Source organism: Cucumis melo, chromosome 1 (genome assembly GCF_025177605.1).
Source record: "Cucumis melo cultivar AY chromosome 1, USDA_Cmelo_AY_1.0, whole genome shotgun sequence".
NCBI lineage: Eukaryota > Viridiplantae > Streptophyta > Magnoliopsida > Cucurbitales > Cucurbitaceae > Cucumis > Cucumis melo.
The window spans coordinates 13335198-13358454 of NC_066857.1; the positions used below are offsets into that span (position 1 = coordinate 13335198).

The 23257-nt window shown below is 34.0% G+C and overlaps 1 protein-coding gene across 1 annotated transcript; it reads left to right on the forward strand.

Annotated features, from left to right (window-relative positions):
• The first annotated feature begins 402 nt into the window (after positions 1 to 402).
• LOC127150827 (uncharacterized) lies at positions 403 to 6842 on the forward strand. The gene is made up of 6 exons (XM_051089517.1): positions 403 to 541; positions 2019 to 3901; positions 3977 to 5378; positions 5465 to 5552; positions 5642 to 6034; positions 6115 to 6842. Exons 4-6 carry the CDS (start codon positions 5526 to 5528, stop codon positions 6745 to 6747), a joined length of 1053 nt encoding a protein of 350 aa, XP_050945474.1. The 5' UTR covers positions 403 to 541; positions 2019 to 3901; positions 3977 to 5378; positions 5465 to 5525; the 3' UTR covers positions 6748 to 6842.
• Positions 6843 to 23257: the final 16415 nt, after the last annotated feature.

The following is a 23257-nucleotide window of genomic DNA, read 5'->3' on the forward strand; positions in this document are numbered from 1 at the left end:
ATATTTTTTTTCTTTTATAAAAAAGACAGAGGGCGATACTCGCCCTCATTATTTAAAAAGAAAAATGTAGAAAAGAGGGCGAGTCTCGACTCGCCCTCATTCATTTAAAAAAAAAAAAAGAGTGCATGCAACCCGTGACCAAAGTGGCAGGAAAAGCATGCTACGCCATATGTAAGAGAACACTGAGAAGAAGGAGAAAAGCATGCAGGAAAATGAAGGGTTGAAAACCAAAGTGGCAGGAAAAGCATGTCATGCAACCCGTCACCTGAAAAAGGAGGAAAAGAAGGAGAAAAATGAAGGGTTGAGATTGGATGGTGGCAGAAAATCGTATGGTGTAGAGGATTTTGCTAACCATTTAAATCTACCATTCTTCTTCTTCTTCTTCACATATCCTCCCTTCTTCTTCTCCTTCACGAAAAATTTCTCCCTTCTTCTTCTCCTCTTAACCTCCTCTCGGGTGTTGTAAAAAAGACTTGATCTTATCACATATCCTCCATTCTTTTTCTCCATCACAAATATATTTCATCTTCTACAAATCTAGGTATGAAATTTATTTGTAAATGTAATTTTTATTTGAATATGTTATTGTATTATATTATTAGATTTTGTGTTATTGTCGAATTTATTTAATATGTATGTTTAGTTTACAAAAATCATTAACTTGATATTTTTATCCCCTAAAACAAAAGCAAGCATCAATCAAATACGGTGGCACGTAGACTAAAATTAAATAAATTAGGATAACCCTTCTATGTTATTATTTTTAATTCATTTTAAAATGCATTTAGTTATGTAGAAATCAAACTTTCATGGTATAAAAGTTAAATGTAAAAAAAATTACAAGCAAAAAAAACTATTTAAAAAGATTGATAGTTATTATTTATGGGCAAATAAAATGAAATATATTCTATAAATATGAGGAGTAATCGAAACAATCTTTGCTATAAAATAAAGATATTGATATTTTAGAAATTTATTTATCATTTAAAGCATGTCACATTTAAATTTATTTTCATGAAAAAAACGAACAAACATATAATATATTGATTTTTACACTTTATATTTTAATTTCTTATGCATGACTATGATTTTATTTCATGATATGAATCTTCCAAATTAAATAATATTGATAATCAAAAAAGAAAATCTTGGATATCAAATAAAACCATATTAAAAATATTTATTTTCTCCATGATACAATTGAAGGCTCTCACTTTTTACCACTAATTAAAGTTTAATATCTACCACGGTGAGAATTTAATTATATTTTGACGATGTAAATAAAAGGAATGGGATGATATTATATAGGTATAGATACATGTAGAATTATAGGAATGATTGAAATAAGGTTAGAGAAAAAGGGAGAACCAAGAAATGGTGTTTTTGACATTTTGAACAACAATTTGTTCTCTTTTAGTTTAATTGTTTAATTGATAAAAAGAAAGACAACATAACTTAGAGAGAAGATGCCAAAATAAATAAAATTCTTAATGTGCCTTAATTAATTAAATTATGTTATTCAAAAAAAATATTATCTTTTGCTTGATAAAAAAAAAACAAAAAAGAAAAAACAAATGTAATAATAACAATAATAATAGTAATGATAATAACAATAATAATAGTAATAATAATAACAATACTAATAATAATAATAATAGTAATAAGAATAGTAATAACAATAATAGTAGTAGTAGTAATAGTAGTAATAACAATAATAATAACAATAACAATAATAATAATAACAATAACAACAACAATAACAATAATAATAATAGTAATAGTAAGAATAATAATTAGTAATAACAGTAACAACAGCAACAACAACAACAACAACAACAACAACAACAACAACAACAACAACAACAACAACAACAATATTTGTATTATGATGTTATATATATTTGGTTTTTTTGTTAAGTATCATATGTATATTATGTTTAGGTTTAATTTATATTATGATGTTGTGTTTTTTTTATAATAATTAATTATTTTTATTGTTTGTCTTTATTTCTATATAGAAAATGACAAACAAATATGTGTCATTTTTGTTGTTTACAAATGGCCATATGATTGACGGTGTTGATGGGGTTGATTACGATCGACCTCCATGTGGAAATTTTAGCATAAATTGGAATAGTACAATTGTGTTCGAACAATTCCTCCAAATGGTAGGATTATCACTTGGTGTAGATATGAGTTCAAGCCAGATAGAGATAATATATAGACACCCTAATTTAACCGCATCCGGAACAGTAAGGTTTATGCCATTCCCTATTTCAAACGAACAAGAAATGAACACCATGTTTTCAATTGCACTGCCGTTTCCAAACATGGTGCATCTGTATGTGACTGTGAGTATGGTAGATACTGCCATAAACTTAAATGTAGAACCGAGATATGTTGAAGAATATGTTGATGTTGAGCTGGAGTCAGATGCACCACCAGTGTGCCATGAAGAAGAAATGGTAGCTACCAACGTATACACAGAGTTTAGAACAGAAACTGATGACGAATTTGAAGAGATGAATTTCGATGGTTGTGAATATGAAGTTCCATCTAATACATTTACTGATTTAGACATGAATGCAGTAGATGCCATTCAAGAACACGATCCAATTATAGTTCCAATGGTGACTGACAACACCAAATTGTACACGAGAATGATTTGTGAAAATAAAGAAATGCTGCAACATATGGTTAAGTGCTTTGCTATTAAGAGTCACGCACCATATGAAGTAGTAGAGTCTACACCTACAAAGTGGGTCATCCGATGTAAAAAGTCGAACGAAGGTTGCAAATGGAGACTTCGTGCAATAATGAAGAAATCTCATGGTTTATTTGAGATCACAAAGTTATCTGACCAACATACTTGCTTTTACTCAGAACTTAGTCAAAGTCATGTGCAATTGGATTCTTCAATGCTTGCACGAGAGTTTTTTGAATTTGTCAGAGAAAAACCATCAATAAGTGTTGCGTCACTTCAATCCATGATCAAGGAAAAGTTTGGCTACCATGTTTCTTACTGTAGGGCTTAGGATGGTAAAAAAAAAGCAGTAGCCAAAGTGTTTGGCGATTGGGATGAGTCGTACAAATTATTACCTAGGTGGTTGTATATGGTGAAGCATACCAATCCTGGAACACTCGTTGAATGGAGGGTATAGGCCACACCTATCGAAGGCCATGTCATCTTATCATCAGTATTTTGGGCATTTGGTCCATGTATAGAAGCCTTTAGTAGATTTACGCCACTTATTCAAATCGACGACACTCACCTGTATGGCAAGTATCGAGGAAAGTTATTAATTGCTACATCTATTGATTCAAATGGTCATTTTCTACCATTAGCTTTTGCTGTTGTTGAAGAAGAGTCTGCAGATTCATGGGGATGGTTTTTACGACATCTAAAACAAATTGTGACCCATGACGAGATATACTTACTTTTCGATCGACATGCTAGCATTATATCGACGGTTAACAATCTGGATAATGGATGGACAGGAGCGAATTGTCATCATAGATTCTGTTTACGCCATGTTGTCAGTAATTTCTACAAAAGATATAAATTCACACCATTAAAGAATTATGCTTACCGTGTCGGGTGTCAATTTCAGATTCGAAAGTTTGATAAAGCCATTCAGGATCTAATGAGAATAAACAGTAGATGCATGAGTTTTTTTGATGACATTCCTATAGAGAAGTGGACTCAAGCACATGACGGAGGATTTTGATACGGGTGGATGACAACAAATCTATCAGAGTGCATGAATGAAGTTTTCAAAGGAGCTCGAATGTTGCCGATAAATGCTATAGCTCAAATTACATTCTTCAAATGTGTGAGTTACTTTGATAAAAGGAGAGAGGAAATAAAAGTTGCGTTGGAACGTGGAGATAAATATACCGGGTATGGATTTTTCAACTTCACAGTTGGTAATAGATTTTATGATGTGCATGTTATACTAATTGCATCAATTTTCAGGTACGCACTTCAGAAAATATTGAAATGGTCTGTAAGATCCAGTAAGCATGAAGTACAATCATATGATCGATCTGAAGGCATATTTCATGTAAAAACTGGACGTCACGAATTAAATTCTAAAGGAGGAAATATCCAAATATTGAGACTAAGTGCTTCTGAGCGGTACTGTTCGTGTAACAAGTGGCAAGCCTTTGGTATTCCATGCTCGCATTTTATGGCGGTTTGTTCACGGTTTAACATGAACTATGAAGACTTTGTTGAGGACTATTATAAAATATCAACTTACGCTGCATGCTATGCGCCTCAGTTTCAACCTGTACCGCATGAAGATTATTGTATAACACCTACAAGTATGCCTGTCTTACTGCCAGATCCATCGTTGTTGAGAAAATCAGGTAGACCAAAGACTTCACGTTATCACAACGAGATGGATTGGACAGAACAAAGTGCTCAACAACGATGCTCATTCTGTAGCCAACTTGGTCATAACCGACGGAGCTGTACTTTGTTAAGGAGATAGACACCTGATAGTTAGACATCTTTCTTTAATGACATTGATTTGTATTTTTTTTGTGTAGATAATGACATTAAACCGAGGACCAATTGATTCGGACGTTTTATATGATCAGAACATTCACTGATCAGAAACTGTGTGGGATGATCGTAATACGCCCGAGATAAACTGTAGATGACGTGAGGCAGTTGTCCAACGTACTATCCCACTACACCGCAATATACTTCCACTGTTACGTGCTTCAGGATTTTATGGGCTTGCCAGATTGGGGTTCATCTAGTTAGACTGACATCTGATCACTGCACTTTTGGAGAGATGGAGACCGGAGACACATACATTTCACATGCCAGTTGGAGAGTGCACAATTACGTTACAGGATGTGGAAGTTTTGGTGGGATTACCGACTGATGGCGAGCCCGTTATCGGTCAGATGCATGATGATTGGTTGCATGTTTGCCAAGAGTTACTTGGTGTGATCCCACCTCCTGAACAAATTAGGGGGCAGAGATTGAGTTTAACATGGTTGGGGGCAGAGTTTCATGAATTGGCTAACGTTGCCGATGAGGAAACTATCACACGTTATGCACGGGCATATATTTTACAGTTGATGGGTGGGAGTATTTTTGTCGATAAATCAACTCGTTATGTGCATCTAATGTTTCTACCATTCTTAGCTAATCTGCACCATACGGGGTGATATTCTTGGGGTGGAGCCTGTTTGGCATGGTTGTATAGACAATTATGCAAGGCATCCAAACAAGGTGTTCGTGAAATAGTTGGGCCACTAATATTGTTACAAATATGGGCTTGGGAACGATTCCCAATAGTGGCTCCGCAACTCCTACATGTCAATGCTAATCAATTACACGGTCGAGCTTATGGTTCAAGGTATACTATTTTAATTTAATTTAGATTAACAGTAACTTTTTATATATAGTTCAATTAAAATCTAAAATATTACTTCAACAATACAGATGGAGAGATCAATTTTGTGTGACAAGATCGACTACACATGTAGTCTCTCAGTATAGGTACATGTTTGATCTTCTTCAACCTAGTCAGGTACGTCATGCTGAACTTCAATTTCAAGTTCCATATTTTTTTAAGTTCTCAGTATAGGTACGTTATTTGTTTCATACAATTTGTTTCAGATTGTCTGGGAGCCATACAAAACTGTCATAGATAGCTTGCCACATTTTTGTACAAACGGACACAACATATGGCGGACGATTAGTCCTCTCATATGTTTCTACATTGGTGAGTGGCATCATCCTGATAGAGTACTTAGACAGTTCGGTATTCAACAAGCTGTTCCACGTGACTGTAATACTGAACCACTGTTGCACAACATTGACCTGAGGACTGCTGATTGGTCAGATAGAGTTGCTCATTTAGTAATGCGATGGCATAATCGCAGAAGGTTTACTGCTACGGGACCTCCAATTGAGCAGTTTGATATGGATGTAACTCAAGAATACATCCATTGGTACAAAAACGTTAGCAAACTCTATATCACCCAACCGGGAGCTGCTATGAGTCATCTGGTATACATTTAAAAATTGTATAGTTGTTTTTAGTGTTAATTTATTTTCAATGATTTCTAATTCATTTTAATATTTTACAGAGATCAAACAATATTAGACTTCGGAATGTTGCAGATGATCCACAACAGGTTCTAAATATATGCAACGATAACGAGCAGTACATGGAGAACATCCACTATATGTACGATGTCCCTATTGTACCTGTTTCTGTTCAGAGGAGACGTCCTCTAGTGCAAGAGCCCGATCAATTGGAAGAAGTTGACCAACACGGGGAAGAAGTGCCTCCAATGACACAGACACAAAGCGAGCATAATTACGTTAGTCCAGTAATGATAATGCCAACATTTGGAACGACATATTATGATTCAGGAGTCGGTCAATCGTCAGACTTTGGAAGAGGATATTACAATTCAGAGGAAGGTCAATCATCAACGGACTTTGGGCAACAATACTATGATTTAGGGAGCGATCCATCGTCTTCATACATGCATGGTCACGGGCGTGGTCGTGGAGAACATAATGAATATTTGTCCTACGAAGTGCCTGTAGTGGTACCCGAGCAATCAGATGAGCTACAGCAACAAGAGAATGCAGCAGTACCCGGGCAATCGGATGAGCAACAACAACAAGAGAATCAGGAGGAAATACAACAACAGAGAGTTCAAAGTCGACGACGACAACCAGCTAGAAATCGTCGACGTCCAGGTTGTTGAACACATTGATTTTTTTTCTTTGAATGAAAATTGTTAAATTATTGTATTAAACATTTTGATTCATATTTAATTATTTTACAATCAAAAGTACTTACTACAAATTTACGGCCTCCAATTAATAGAAAAATATATTTTAATTTTTTGTATGGTGAAGAGATGCATGGAGAGTATACCAGATCATCTAAGTTTATAATACGAAATCCAAAACGAGCCAAAAAAGAATTATAAATTTTCAAGGTTTTGATTAAATCCTAATTCTTCAAAATTTTCATTCACATGTTGAACGACAAATATATATTTTTCTATTGAATATATACATATGTAAGATTCAATTAATAATGATTTATAATTTTGACTTAATTGAATGGGCTAAATAATAGACACAACCCACTTGTTGAATAGCAAAATAAAAAGTTCTATTTATTCATTACAATCTTCCAAATATTAATTCCAACATACATACCAAATTTTCTACATTTTTTTAGCTGAGTCTTGTGCAATTTTTTTTTTAAATATAGAAGGGCGAGTCTTCAAGACTCGCCCTATGTAAATCCTTGATTCTAAAACAACAAGGGCGAGTCTTTAGACTCGCCCTATTAAAATTTTTTTTTAAAAAAGGCAACAATTTGGTAATAAGTTTGCAAACAACCGTATTTTGGTAATAAGTTTGCAAAATAACATTATTTTGGTTAATGGTCCTTAAGTTAATTCTTTCGTTTAGGTGTCGCCGAGTCACAGTGTGACATTTCGGCTTTTTCATATGCAAGTCTGCCAAGGCCAAAATTCTCAATATGTACTATAGGGAGTACATGACTAGTCCGACCCCCGCCCAAGCCTTGTCGCACTCTTTGCATGTTAAGCTATTTTCCTTGCAATTGACAGTCTTCAATGCTTTCTTTATGACGTTTTCAACTATTTACTTTCTCTCTCCCGTTTTATAAAAACATTTTCCCAAGAACGGGGAGGGAGGCTAGGTCATACCGCGAGTTTGGCCGCGGATTTCAATTTTCGAACGGCTGACTTGCTGATCGAGCTAAGCAAGTGTCGCACAATCATGTTGAGAAGTTATGATTGTGACAAGTGGTATCAGAGCCAGGTTGGCTAATTGACGATAAGACCGAAACATGTCGTCGTCGAATCCATCGGGCAAGGCCTAGAAAGACCGACTAGTAGAGCTAGAAGAGCAGATGCTTTACCTAGTCGAACTTCCCGACTCCATCCGCTACTTGGAGTCTCGTCTCGATGAAATTTTCGAGAAAACTGATATGATCGATGCGGTAGCTGGCCGTGTCGAAGGGTTACCAATACAAGAGTTGTTGGCAAGAGTCAACACCTTGGAAGCAAACACAAACGTCGGAATAACTGTTAACTACGAGCGTGGGGACAGTTTATCGGGCTTTGCTGCCCACATGGAAGAATGTGTCACTGAGCTAGATAGCTCTCAGAAGACACTCTTAAAGATGATAAACGACATGTCAGAGGATTTTAGAGTCACCCTCGATGTCGTTAGGAATGAAATCGCAGACGTGAACGCAAGGCTGAATCTCACGATGCGAGCAATGGCAAACCAAGCTCTAGCTGGAGGAGCAATTTCGGTTAGCAAAGTAAAGATCCCGGAACTAAAGCCCTTCTGTGGGGCAAGAGATGCAAAGGCTTTAGAGAATTATATTTTCGACCTTGAAGAGTACTTCAAGGCTACAAACACCGTCACCGAGGAAGCCAAAGTGACATTGACAACGATGCATCTGTCTGAAGATGCTAAGTTGTGGTGGAGGTCCCGGTACGTGGACATACAGGAAGGGCGTTGCACAATAGAAACTTGGGACGCCCTGAAGAGAGAACTCCGCTCGCAATTCTTCCCCGAGAATGTGGAAATCTTGGCTCGGTGAAAGTTGCGCGATCTAAGACACACTAGCAAGATTCGAGAGTATGTGAAACAGTTCACGGGGTTGATGTTAGAAATTCGCGACATGTCAGAGAAAGACAAAGTATTCTGTTTTGTCTAAGGGTTGAAACCGTGGGCAAGGGCCAAGTTGTATGAACAAAGGGTTCAAGACCTCGCGTCAGCTTATGCAGCAGCCGAACGGTTGTTCGATCTGACAAGTGACTCTCAAGATGTGAGACGTCACTAAAGTTCCTCACCTGGAAGGAACAGGAATAGTCGTCCGAGTTCTCCCAAATCTGTCGGGGGAGACTATTGTCCTGGTAAAGACCGCATACCTCACCAGTCAAACACAGAGAACACATGGCGAAGGCCGAATAATCGAAGCCCACCCAAGCGTCCCCTCAGTTGTTTCATATGTGGGAAGCCACATCTGGCAAGAGAATGCCCGAATAAAGTCGACTTCCATGCGTTTCAGGCCTCATTAATCGCAGATTCGGACGATAAGCCAAATCAAGATGAGGATGAAGCGGGCCTGATAGATGGAGGCGAAAGGACTCGAATAGGGGCCATAAAATATCTGTCGTCTCTCCAGAAAAAGTCAAGGGAGAGAAACGTACCCACGAAAAGGGGCTTATTATATGTTAACTCCTGGATAAATCAAAAGCAGACGAAAAGCACTATGATTGATTCCGGTGCAACCCATAACTTCATAACAGAGGCAGAGGCCAGGCGACTAAGACTTCGTTGGAAGAATGACTCAGGAAGAATGAAGGCCGTGAATTCCATTGCCCTACCCGTCGTCGGGTTAGTGAAACAAACGACGATAAAGTTGGGAGGATGGAAGAGCCACGTAGACTTTGTGGTGGTGAAGATGGATGACTTTGATGTAGTGCTAGGAATGGAGTTTCTCCTTGAACATCAAGTTATACCAATGCCCTCAGCCAGATGTCTAGTGATTACTGGATCCTTTCCCACGATAGTGCAAGCAGAGATTCGTCAGCCCAACAGGTTTAAAATGATATCGGCCATGCAACTAGACAAGAGTCGCGCCCAAGAGGAACCACCATCTGTGGAAATCCTGCTTGGGGCGTTGGAAAAACCGGGGGAGACAGTCCGCAAAGACACTCTGTGTGTCCCAGAGAAGTGCCATGGTGTGATGCCAAGTAGTTGGCCCAGGTCCTCGTCGATGCGAAGGGGAACCAACCATGGGGTAGAGTCGCCATCAGAGGCAAAAGCGCATGTGAAGAAGGCTTATCGCATGGCGCCGCCGGAGTTAGCCAGACTTCGGAAACCATCAAAGATGTTGCTGAATACAGGATTTAGTAGACCTGTACAAGCCTCGCATGGAGCCCACGTCCTTTCCCTGAAGAAGAAGGACATAAGCCCACAACAGTGTGTTGACCGCCGTACCCAGAGTAAGCTCACAGTTCGACGTAAATGTCCACTCCCCATGCACACGAGGCGGGTGGACCGCTCACGTGGAGTGAAGCATCTCCCAAAGTCAGACGATCGACCGAGGCAATGTCGAGTAAGAACAACAAAGGCAAAGGGACTCGAGAAAAATTGTGTCACTAGGCATGAAGCATACGAGTTCCCCGTGATGGCGTTAAGTCTTACTGATGCCAAGGGAGGAAAGCGTTGTTCTGTGCAAAGCCAGATGAGCGCACTGAGTCATGTGGGAAAGTGCCACCAAGGTGGGTCGTTGAGAGAAGAAGACACTCAGTGGAGCGAGAACCTCGAGTGTCAGGTCACCTTCAATGGTTCAAAGCAAGCCATGATCGAGGGGCCAAGTCATGGGTTCGTCGATGCGACCAAGACTCCTGAAGTTGAAGCCGAGCAATTCAGCTGTGTGCTCGGAGAATACCTGCATCATGGTGTTGATGGCAGACAAAAGAATTGGGTTCAACTGCTGAAGGTAGCCCAATTCGGTAATAGTGCTCAGACAGACTCGCTGATCAAGAGAAGTTCGTTTGAGATTAAAGGTAAGAGGCATTCTGTATTGCCACCCCTCGCTGATGGTCCTTATGTAGAGGACCGCCCTCAAGCCCACCGAGTTGGAGAGGGATGTGAACAGATGGCCGACATCGCTCGAGTGTGCCTAGAAGAAGCTTCAAGGCCGATGGAGGAGAGGAGAGATCAAAAGCGATGCCCTCTCAAGTTCGAGTGGATGACCAAGCTTCAAATTGACGGTGCTACAACGTCGTATGATTATCTGTCAACCTGGACCTGGAGGAAGATAGAGAAGTCGAGGAAGTCCTTGTTGACAGAGTAAGGACTGGTAGAAGGCCCACGAGGGAGACCCATAAATTCCTGGTGAAGTGGAAGAAGCCCCTCGTGGAGGTAACCAGTGGAGGACCTGTCGAAGACCTTGAAGCGTGGACGTAGAAGACCGAAGAGCTCCAGCTTCGCCAGTTGACGAGGACATCAACCGTTTAAGTGGGGGAGAATGTCAAGGGCATAATTGTCCAATGTATTATTTACCAATGGTCGTATGCCCGAATACCCCCAAATCACTTTATCTTTATGTATTGAAAGTAGTTTAGGTTAATTCTTTCGTTTAGGTGTCGCCGAGCCACAGTGTGACATTTCGGCTTTTTCATATGCAAACCTGCCAATACCAAAATTCTCAATATGTATTATAGGGGGGACATGACTAGTCCGACCCCCGCCCAAGCCTTGTCGCACTCTTTGCATGTTAAGCTATTTTCCTTGCAATTGACAGTCTTCAATGCTTTCTTTATGACGTTTTCAACTATTTACTTTCTCTCTCCCGTTTTATAAAAACATTTTCCTAAGAACGGGGAGGGAGGCTACGTCATATCGCGAGTTTGGCCGCGGATTCTGATTTTCGAACGGCTGACTTGCTGATCGAGCTAAGCAAGTGCCGCACAATCGTGTTGAGAAGTTACGATTGTGACACCGCGTGCCATAAAAAGGAGTGGTTGAGATGGATAGTGCACAGAAAAATTGACGGTGGAGATCATTCACATGACAATTTAAATATGTGATTTTTCTTCTTCTCCTTCACATATCCTCCATTCTTCTTCCACATAAAATTTCTCCTCTTCTTCTCCTCTCAACCTCTTCTCGGGTGTTCTAAAAAAAATTCATTTTATCCAATATATTTCATTCTCCATCATATCTTTCATTATCTTTCTCTTCCACAAATCTAGGTATGAAATTTATTTGTAAATGTAACTTTTATTTGAATATAGTATTGTATTATATTATTAGATTTTGTGTTATTGTCGAATTTATTTAATATGTATGTTTAGGTTTAATTTATATTATGATATTGTATATAACTGTTTTTTTTTCTAATTATCATATGTATATTATGTTTAGGTTTAATTTTTATTATGATGTTATATATAACTGTTTTTTTTTCTAATTATCATATGTATATTATGTTTAGGTTTAATTTATATTAAGATATTGTATATAACTGTTTTTTTTAATTATCATATGTATATTATGTTTAAGTTTAATTTGTATTATGAGACAAGATCCTTTCATTTCAAAAATATGTATCAAGATTAGATCTTGTACTAAAAAGAAGGGATGGACCAAGATTTGGTCAAAGACATACATATCAACCAAGATCTAACTATTTAAGTAAAATTTGTCCCAAGTTTTTTTGGATAAGGTTTAAATCACCCGTCATTGATTTAGTTTGAACTTAAAAGCTTAAAAAGACAAAAACATAATCATCTAAATATTATAGAATCGTAAAAAAGAACATAGTTCAAATTAGTGTTAGTTTTATTAAGTTCGGAGTCAAAAGCTTGACTTCCATATCTTATCTCATGTGTTGTCAAAAGAAAAATATTATAAAACTTTTATTTAGGCTAAATTATTATTTCAATCACCAAAAAAGTTAGCCAATACCAATTGAAGAGATTAATTTCACCACACAGTTAAATTCAACCCTTCGTTGAAATTAAAATTATTAAATGACTCACTCAATAAAAAGGAAGAACATTTCCAGCTTGAGCCACAAAATCACTATTTATTTTTCTAAAGATTAAAGCACTTTGAGGGCATTTTGGTAATGATAGGTTTTCACCATCTGCATTGTCCTATCTTCCATGAAATGATCAATGGAGCTCTTAGTTAAGCTTTCCCTATCTTATCTATCTCCATAATCAAGAGTACTTAAACAAAATTTTCTCTCTTTGTATTATGATATTGTATATAACTATTTTTTTTTTCTAATTATCATATGTATATTATGTTTAGATTTAATTTATATTATGATATTATATATTTTTTTTATAATAATTAATTATTTTTATCGTTTGTCTTTATTTCTATATAGAAAATGACAAACAAATATGTGTCATTTCTGTTGTTTACAAATGGCCATATGATTGACGGTGTTGATGAGGTTGATTACGATCAACCTCCATGTGGAAATTTTAGCATAAATTCGAATAATAGAATTGTGTTCGAACAATTCCTCCAAATGGTAGGATTATCACTTGATGTAGATATGAGTTCAAGCCAGATAAAGATAATATATAGACACCATAATTTAACTGCATCTGGAACAGTAAGGTTTATGTCTTTCTCTATTTCAAACGAACAAGAAATGAACACCATGTTTTCAATTGCACTGCCGTTTCCAAACATGGTGCATCTATATGTGACTGTGAGTATGGTAGATTTGGCCATAAACTTAAATGTAGAACCGAAGTATGTTGAAGAATATGTTTATGTTGACCAGGAGTTAGATGCACCACCAGTGTGCCATGAAGAAGAAATGGTAGCTACCAACGAATACACAGAGTTTAGAACAGAAACTGATGATGAATTTGAAGAGATGGATTTCGATGGTTGTGAATATGAAGTTCCATCCAATACATTCACTGATTTAGACATGAATGCAGTAGATGACATTCAAGAACAAGATCCAATTATAGTTCCAATGGTGACCGACAACACCAAATTGTACACGGGAATGATTTGTGAAAATAAGGAAATGTTGCAACATATGGTTAAGTGCTTTGCTATTAAGAGTCACGCACCATATGAAGTAGTAGAGTCTACACTGACAAAGTGGGTCATCCAATGTAAGAAGTCGAACGAAGGTTTGCAAATGGAGACTTCGTGCATGAAGATTCGTGCATGCCGATGAGGAAACTATCACACGTTATGCACGGACATATATTTTACAGTTGATGGATGGGAGTATTTTCGCAGATAAATCAACTCGTTATGTGCACCTAATGTTCCTACCATTCTTAGTTCAGAGGAGACGTCCTCTGGTGCAAGAGCCCGATCAATTGGAAGAAGTTGACCAACACGAGGAAGAAGCGCCTCCCATGACACAGACACAGAAACAAAGCGAGCATAGTTATGTTAGTCCAGTAATGATGATGTCAACATTTGGAACGACATATTATGATTCAGGAGTCGGTCAATCATCAGACTTTGGAAGAGGATATTACAATTCAAAGGCAGGTCAATCATCAATGGACTTTGGGCAACAATACTATGATTTAGGGAGCTATCCATCGTCTTCATACATGCATGGTCATGGGCGTGGTCGTGGAGAATATAATGAATATTTGTACTACGAAGTGCCTGCAGCAGTACCCGAGCAATCAGATAAGCAACAACAACAAGAGAATGCAGCGGTACCCGAGCAATCAAATGAGCAACAACAACAAGAGAATCAGGAGGAAATACAACAACAAAGAGTTCAGAGTCGACGCCGACAACCAACTAAAAATCGTCGACGTCCAGGTTGTGGAACACATTGATTTTTTTTTCTTTGAATGAAAATTGTTAAATTATTGTATTAAACATTTTGATTCATATTTAATTATTTTACAATCAAAAGCACTTACTATAAATTTACGACCTCCAATTAATAGAAAAATATATTTTGATTTTTTGTATGGTGAAGAGATGCATGCAGAGTATACCAGATCATCTAAGTTTATAATACGAAATCCAAAACGAGCCAAAAAAAATTAGAAATTTCCAAAGTTTTGATTAATTTCTAATTCTTCAAGGTTTTCATTCATATGTTGAACGACAAATATATATTTTTCTATTGAATCTATACAAATGTAGGATTCAATTAATAATGATTTATACTTTTGACTTAATTGGATGAGCTAAATAATAGACACAACCCACTTGCTGAATGACAAAATAAAAGTGCTATCTAACTATTCATTACAATGTTCCAAATATTAATTCCAACATACATCAATTCTCACATTCTCACGTATTATTCTTTTTATATATCTCCACTTTTTCAAATCACGTATTTTCTACTTTTTTTTTTAACTATACAATGGCGAGTCTTCCATTTTTTTAAATAGACAAGACTCGCCCTAGTGCTCAAAATTTTTTTTTTTAAATATACAAGGGCGAGTCTACTCGCCCTTGGTCCAATTTTTTTTTTTTTAAATCATGAGGGCGAGTTAAACTCGCCCTATTAAAAAAATTAAAAAAATAAATAAAAAAACCTAAACAACATTATTTTGGTAATAAGTTTGAAAAGAACCCTATTTTGGTAATAAGTTTTAAAAACAACATTATTTTGGTTATTAATCCATATATATATATATATATATAATTTCATAAAAGGAAAATACTCTTTTTAAGAGTGAGAAAAACCTAATTAAAACAAAACCCTAAATTATTTTCTAGCCATCATTTGTTACTTAAAAAAATATTTGAAAAAAAGGTAGTAAAGTTTCATTTTAAACTTTCACTCTCTCAATAATATTCTATAAAAAAAGTGTCATTTTTGTTTGTTTTTATTGTTATTTTTAAAATCACATTTACTTTACTTATGTATATATTTATTTTATTTTATTTCAGAATTAAAAACTACAAGTTAATTCTTTTTTCGGACATCATTAGAGTATATAAACCTTATCGTTTACTAGCAATTTCAAATTATTCTTAATCTTTTTAGTTTTCATACTTTTCGATCTATGCAATAAGTCATAATACTTATATTGTTTAATACCAAAATAAAACTATAACTTATTTTCTAGTCATTATTTGTTATTTAACAAATATTTAGAAAAAAAAATACAACAAATTTTCAATCTAAAGTTTCACTCTCGATCTCAACAATATTCTATGAAAATGTATTTTTCTTTTTTTTTTCTTTTCTTTTTATGATGTAATTTTTAAATTCACATTTACATTACTTATGTATATATTTATTTTATTTAACTTCAAAATTAATGGCTACAAGGTAATTTTTTTCCGTACATCGTTAGAATATACCTATCATATCATTCATCAATAAGTTCAAATTCTTTTTAATCTTTTTAGTTTTCATACTTTTCGATTGCGATAAATTATGATACTTATATTGATTAATACTAAAATAAAACACCTAAGTTATTTTCTAGCCGTTATATGTAACTTAACAAGAAAAAAAAAATACACCAAAGTTTCAATCTAAACTTTCACTCTCTCAACGGTATTCTATGAAAAAAGAATTAATCTTTTTTTTTTCTTTTTTTAATGTAATTTTTAAGTTCACATTTAAGAGAACTACTTGTAGATCCTAATCTAAGAACTAAAATTTCTAAATATAATTGTAATATTCTAGATCAAGTTCGTTAATCATATCTATGAAAAGGTCCTTGTAATCCTCAAAATTATATTTTCCATTCAAGAAATTTAGAGCAAATTAGTCAAGACGATTTAATCCAACTTGGTTCAAAGAATATCTTAATTGGTTAGAATATACCATTTCAAAGGATGCTACATTTTGTTTATGTGGCTACTTGTTCATGTTAGGTTTTATGTCCTAAAACTCGTAGATAGTAAATATAATCAATTGACCATTATTAATAAAGTGTTTTATTGTTATAATTTCAATAAGTGTTATTGATTATATTATTAGTTTTGTCTTAATAACCTAAATCCAATAAACTAACATCTTAAGCTGTTTTGATGAGTCTTGAACAGTATGTAGAGACATACGAGGATCAATGTTCAAGATCAGCTTAAATGGTCTATAGTATAGGGTTAAGGTTGGGTACCTTTGTAACGACCCAACTTTTTATAATAAGCTGAGGTCATTACTAAAAAGAAACAATAACAAGAGACACTTTTTGAGACGGAGGGAAACTAAATTTTCATTAAAAATAGAATACTAAAACACTGATACATAAACGCGGAAGCAAAATCGAGTCTCCATATGGCATGTCACGGATCCTTCTCTGTCGCTCGCCAACTTTCCTCTACCTTTACCTTCGCCTGAAATATTAAACATAGAAAGAGTGAGTATAAACAAATACTCAGTAAGTGACCTACTACTAGTCCCGCTAGGTTTCTGTTAACTTCCCGTTAGAGTCCTGAAAAGTGGTACCCAATAACTGGCACATTCCCGAACACGTGCAACATGTGATCCGGTAGGAACATATCTGGTCTTCGGTGAACCCAAAGGAACACCTAGGACAATCTGGTCTTTAGTGTACCCGAAGGAAACACTAAGACAATCGGGCTGCGAGTGATCCCGTCGAATCACTCGAATCATGTCTATGTCAATGCCAGACTAGCAGTCCCGTCGGACTACGCAGTCCTAAAAAGGTGGTGATCCCGAAGGACACCCATGCAGGTACGACTCTAATAGACAAAGTTAACAGAACACCCTATCCATAGCATGTAACATAACATAACATCATAACATGGCATGAATATTAATCTTAACGTCCTTAATCATGTGATTAATATATCATGCATCAATATAAGCATCAACAGTCATTATCATAATAATCTCAGTCATCATCATCAACATCAACAGTCGTCAACATAATACTATCGGTCATTAACATAACATCAGTCATCGTCATCAATCATCCATAAAATGACAGTCATTATCAATAGCATCAAGTTATGCATTTTAGCTACCATCAATGCATAAACATAATTACATGCGGTCTCTTAAATTCAGTTCGAAAGTCTAGTAGGAGAATCTCTTACCTTGAGATTTTAGCCAAACAGAGTACTCCTTAGCTGACAGTAAAAAAAATCTCCAATTAACTTGATCCTAATCATAAAATGAAATCTCAGTATCTTAATTAATGAAATTAGCAATTGGCTAACATCCATAAATTCTCCCAAATTAATTAACTTTCTAAAAATTTGGGTTGAAACCAATTCAACCTTGATTGGGAAAAATCCAAGATTTAAATATTAAAAACTTAGCCAATTGAAACTTTAAAGAAACCCTAAATAAATCCAAAATTAAATTAATAAAATATTAATTTAATTTCATTAGCTTACCAAGGTTACTCAGATGGAGGTTGAAAAATCCTCTTATCCTTGATGGAAAAATTCATCACTTTAAATCCTCAAGCTTCCAAAGAGACCAATCTTAACTTCAACTGATGAGGCGACGACAGCAGAGGGTTATCTTAGAGAAGAAGATAAAAAACCTTTTTCTTTTTCCTTTATTTCCAACTTAAGCATTCCAATGTTATTTATAGACCCAAATAATAACAATAATATTTATTATTATTATTTCCTTTTCCTTTTCCTTTTAGGATATATATATATATATATAATACCAAAAAATATACATATATCTTTACTCCCATTATCTTTCCTCAATAAATGCCTTAAATGCACAAAATCTCATGCATTTATAACCATTAATAATAATAATAATACTTCTTTATATTATTATTATTTTTCTCTCACCAAAATCTACAATAAACATATATATTTATTTAAACCATCATTTTCTCTTTTAAATAAATATATATATTTTTCGTCCAATCAAATCAACCATCTCTCTCCTCATGGATTATCTTCTTTTCCAAATATATATTAAATATATTCCATCATATAATTAACTTCACTTTTCCAAATTATTAATTAAATATATATATCTATATATATATATACTCAATTAAATCCAATTCTACCAAAACCAACTTTTCCCTCCAAAATCTCAAATTAACTTAAATCCTCAATTATTTTAATAAATCAAATCTTTTTCAATAAATTACTTATAACTTCCAACATGAATTATCTTAACCCAACCATAACAACTTCACTCAAGAATCAATATTTATCTTTTTGCAGAATAATTAATTATCTTCCACAATAATTAATTATTATTTATCTTTCTCCAAAATAATTAATTGTCTTCTATAATAATTAATTATTATTTATCTTTCCCCAAAATAATTAATTATCTTCCACAATAATTAATTATTATTTATCTTTCTCCAAAATAATTAATTATCTTCCACAATAATTAATTATTATTTATCTTTCTCCAAAAATAATTAATTATCTTCCACAATAATTAATTATTATTTATCTTTCTCCAAAATAATTAATTATCTTCTTACAAATAATTATATTTTCCCAAAATATAATTATTTTACTTTTTCTCCCTTACTAAATATCCTTTCTCCAAAATACAATTATCTTTTCCTTAAATAATTATATTTCAACAAATATAATTATCTTTTCCTTTAACATAATAATTATATATATATTTCCACATATACATATAATTATTAAATCTCCAACAAACTTTCCACCCCACAATTTAATTAAATAACATCCATAATTATTTAATTAAATTCAACTTCAACAACACTAAAAATCCACAACTTTACTTAATTCTCTTAACTTACCATTTAATCAAAAACTCAACAAACACCACATGCCAAAACCTTTAATTAATTAAATATTCATCCAAGAAATATTTAATTAATTTCAATTCCCACATAAATCAAATAATTCTCATTAAATGAATTCAAAATAACGCCCAATAAGTTATCTTAATTAAACATAATTAAGATAATTAACTCCAAAATTATCTTAATTTTTGGAGCGTTACAACCTTATCCTGTTAACACTATGAATACGACTCAGTTTGTATTTGATACAAACACATCGATCCAATGCGTTCATGTATGCGACATGCGAGTGAGGGTATCCTATGCAATGAGTTTGCATAAGACTGGACCATGAAATAGTAATCACTAGATGTAACTCCGTTAACTAGTTGGATTTTTATTTCATTAGGATGACCTAGGTGACTTAGTCTTAATCCTGAGTGTATTATGAACTCCTGTTTGCAAGGGATTGTCCTTTGATTTGTACGGGTGAGAGTGACCAAATTGCCGACTCAATATGCTTATCATTTTGGGAACAAGACTGAGTGGGGAGTTGGAAACATAATCACACAAGATGGAATTCATTCCTTCCCACCTTTAGGATAAGTAGATAAGTGTTCCCTTAAATGATGTCTCTGGGACTTGAACAAAGGGCCCTACCCTCTCAATGGCACGAGAGGGGTTTCTGTTTAATGGTTGGACCATAAACAGGTTGTTCATTAGAGGAACACTGATATTTAAGGACTAGAAGTAACCTAGGGGTAAAGGGGTAATTTGACCCAGTTGGTGTTACGAACACTTGTGAAGGACTAACTTACTGGTATTAGTCTATATCCGTGGATACAAAAATATATTTACAGTGAGAAGAGTTCAGCTGTGAGTCTTTAGTGGAGTGTACACACAGTTAATGAATATTGATTAATGTGGTTAATGAGTTTAGTTAATTAATCTCATATCGTTGTAGCTACTGATCTGTAGGTTCATTAGGTTCCCTTCTTAACTCATAAAGAGTAATGAGATTTATTTATATTGGTTGTAATTTGAAATGTTCAAATTTACTTTGGAAATTAATATAATGTATATTGATACATTACATTAATTTAATTTTAAATATGATTCAAAATTAAATTACGAGATAATAAAATATTTGAATAAGTTCAAATATTAGTTTAATGTGAATTAGATTCATATTAAAACTATAGGTTAAAATTTAATGTATATGTGATACATATTCAAACTATAGGTTATGAGAGAAATTTATATCTGAATATGATTCAAATTTTAGATTAAATTAAATATAAGATATTTAATTTAAAAATTAATTAATTGGAGAATTAATTAATAGTTTAGTTTAATTTGATTAAATTAAATTAAATTAATTAAATTAAAACTATAGGTTATGCGAGAGATATTCATTTAAATATGATTTAAATGAAATATTAATTAAATATGATTTAATCAATTATTAAATTAATCAATTATTAAATTAATCAATTATTTAATTTAATTAATTAATTATTTTAATATATATTAATTTAATTATTATTTATTAAATTAATAGGGAACGTGAGTGGTTTTCCCACGTTCCCATTTATTCTCTCAACTTCCCACTTCTTTCGTCTGAAGAAGAGGGAATTTTTGCATAACAAAACAGAAGGTGATTCTGCGACTTTCTCCCGTTCTCTCTGAAATTTTTTTTCTGTAAAGAAATTCCCTTAACTCAATTTGGTTTCCACAAACCATCTCAATAAGAGAATAGGAAGGTTTCCAAGTGGTGGTGTCCCAAGTTAGTGTTTGGTAGATTCAGAATCGTCAACAAGAGTAAGTTCTTCTTCTCTGTATTTTTTTTCAAAGCATATTTAGCCAGAGAAATTAGTTTTGTAATTTTGCCAATGTATTGGTATTTTTAAGGTTCCAATTAAAATTAGGTCTCTATATTTCTTCCGATGTAAATGGCTTTTTATCTCTTCAGTTCAAACTAGAAGTAAGTGAAGAATTAGAAGCGAAATGTTTTGTTAGTGAACAATTTTCTGATTGGAAGAAAAAAGGGAGATTGGAAACTCATGTTGGTGGTTATAATAATGCCTAATAATAAAGCTTGAGGTAAATGTATTAAGGCTCTCTTAAAACAAATGCAACATATTGAAACTTTTTTAAATAGGATGTCTGGCCAACTATGAGCTGAAGTATCAAACTCGATTTGGCGCATCAATTGATTGAACTCAATTTTTATTACGACAAGGTCTTGCATTCTGTGGACATGATGAGATTAATGATTTGAAAGAATCAAGGTAGCTTTCTTGAACTATTTCAATGATTATGCAACCATAACAAATATATTAAAGTTGTCACTTTGAAAGATGCTCAAAATAATTTGAAATTAATTGCACCTGATATTAAAAAAGATATAGTGAATTGCTTTTGCAATAGAAATATTTTATATAGTTATAAGAGATATGAGTGACAAATAATTTTATCTATCTTAATAGACGAATCAAAAGATATATCTTCATAGGAGCAACTATTAGTTGTATTACGAAATGTGGATAAATGTTATGTGATTGAACGATTTGTTGGAATCTTCCATGTCAATAATACGAGTGTCTAATGACTTAAGGAAGCTATTGATGGTTTTTTTTCCTTAACATGGGTCAAGTATTGCTAATTTTCGAGGACAATGATATGATGGAGCAAGTAATATGCAAAATGAGTTCAATGACTTGAAAGCACTTCTTTTGAAAGAAAATGAATATGCTTTTTATATTCATTATTTTCTTACCAACTTTAATTAGCTTCCCATTAAATGCTGCAAAAAAAAAAAAAATCATGTGAAAATTTCTTGCCTTCTCTTTTGCTACAAATATAGTAAATGTTATTGGAGCATCAATGAAACATCGAGATATTATACGAGAGAAACATAACATGAAAATTTTCGAATCTTTAAATAATGGTGAAATGTCAAATAGTCGATAAAATCAAGAGACAATGATTAAAAAAACAGGAGATACCCGATGAGGATCTCATTACAACACTTTAAATGTATTTACTTACAATGTTGAAGATGTGCTTGAGACAATTGTTCACAGTGAATCAATCGAATTCACAACAAAAATATGAAGAAAGATTCTAATGATCAATTTAATCTTGTCATTTGACTTTGTTTTAAATATACATCTCATGAAAAATATCTTGAAAATCACAAATGACTTGTCTCAAGCATTGAAAAGAAAAGATCAAGATATTGTGAATTCAATTATTTGTCAACTTTTGCAAAGGAAGGTTGCAATCAACAAGGGAGTCCGATTAGGATTCATTATTGGAAAGGATTTATAGTTTCTACAATAGTCATGACATTGAAGTTCTTAAAATAGATGTGATGTTTTTAGTTTGAGGAGGACAAAGCCAAAAATCTCAACCAATTAAAAATTTGCATCATTATCGTGTTAAAGTCTTCTATGTTATCATTGACATGCAACTTCATGAGTTGGGTAACCATTTTACTGAAACAAGTACTGAATTACTTCTTTGTGTGATCTGTTTGAATTTGATTAATTCATTTGCTGCTATTTATAGATGAAAATTTAGTCGACTTGCTCAGTTTTATCCAAGAGACCACTAGAAGAAATCTAGCCTTTAATGTCGGTTGGAAAAAATGAAAAATGAGCTTTAATGTCGCTTTTTAAAAAGCGGATGTTTAATGTCGGTTTTAAATCGACATTAAAGAGGCAGCTTTAATGTCGGTTTTAAACCGACATTAAAGAGGGAGCTTTATCCTCCTTTTGAAAAGCAACATTAAAAATCCTTTTTAATTTTATTTTTATTTTTTTTATTTGTAATAAAAATTAACTATTTCTCTCTCTTACTTTACTCTTTCTAAATCACCCACACAATTTCTTCCTTCCAATTTCTTCTTCTCTTCTCATTCTCATCTCATAGTGTTCCCTTTCTTCTCCGAACAGTCGCCACCGCCACCACCACAGTCGTCCCTCGTGCCCATCCCGTG

What these genes read in the sequence shown, in the direction of transcription:
- LOC127150827 (XM_051089517.1), top strand. Translation starts at nt 5,526, where the DNA reads ATGTTTGATCTTCTTCAACCTAGTCAG. An exon ending in ATCTTCTTCAACCTAGTCAG is followed by an intron (nt 5,553 to 5,641) that starts GTACGTCATGCT and finishes AATTTGTTTCAG; the next exon opens with ATTGTCTGGGAGCCATACAA. An exon ending in GAGCTGCTATGAGTCATCTG is followed by an intron (nt 6,035 to 6,114) that starts GTATACATTTAA and finishes AATATTTTACAG; the next exon opens with AGATCAAACAATATTAGACT.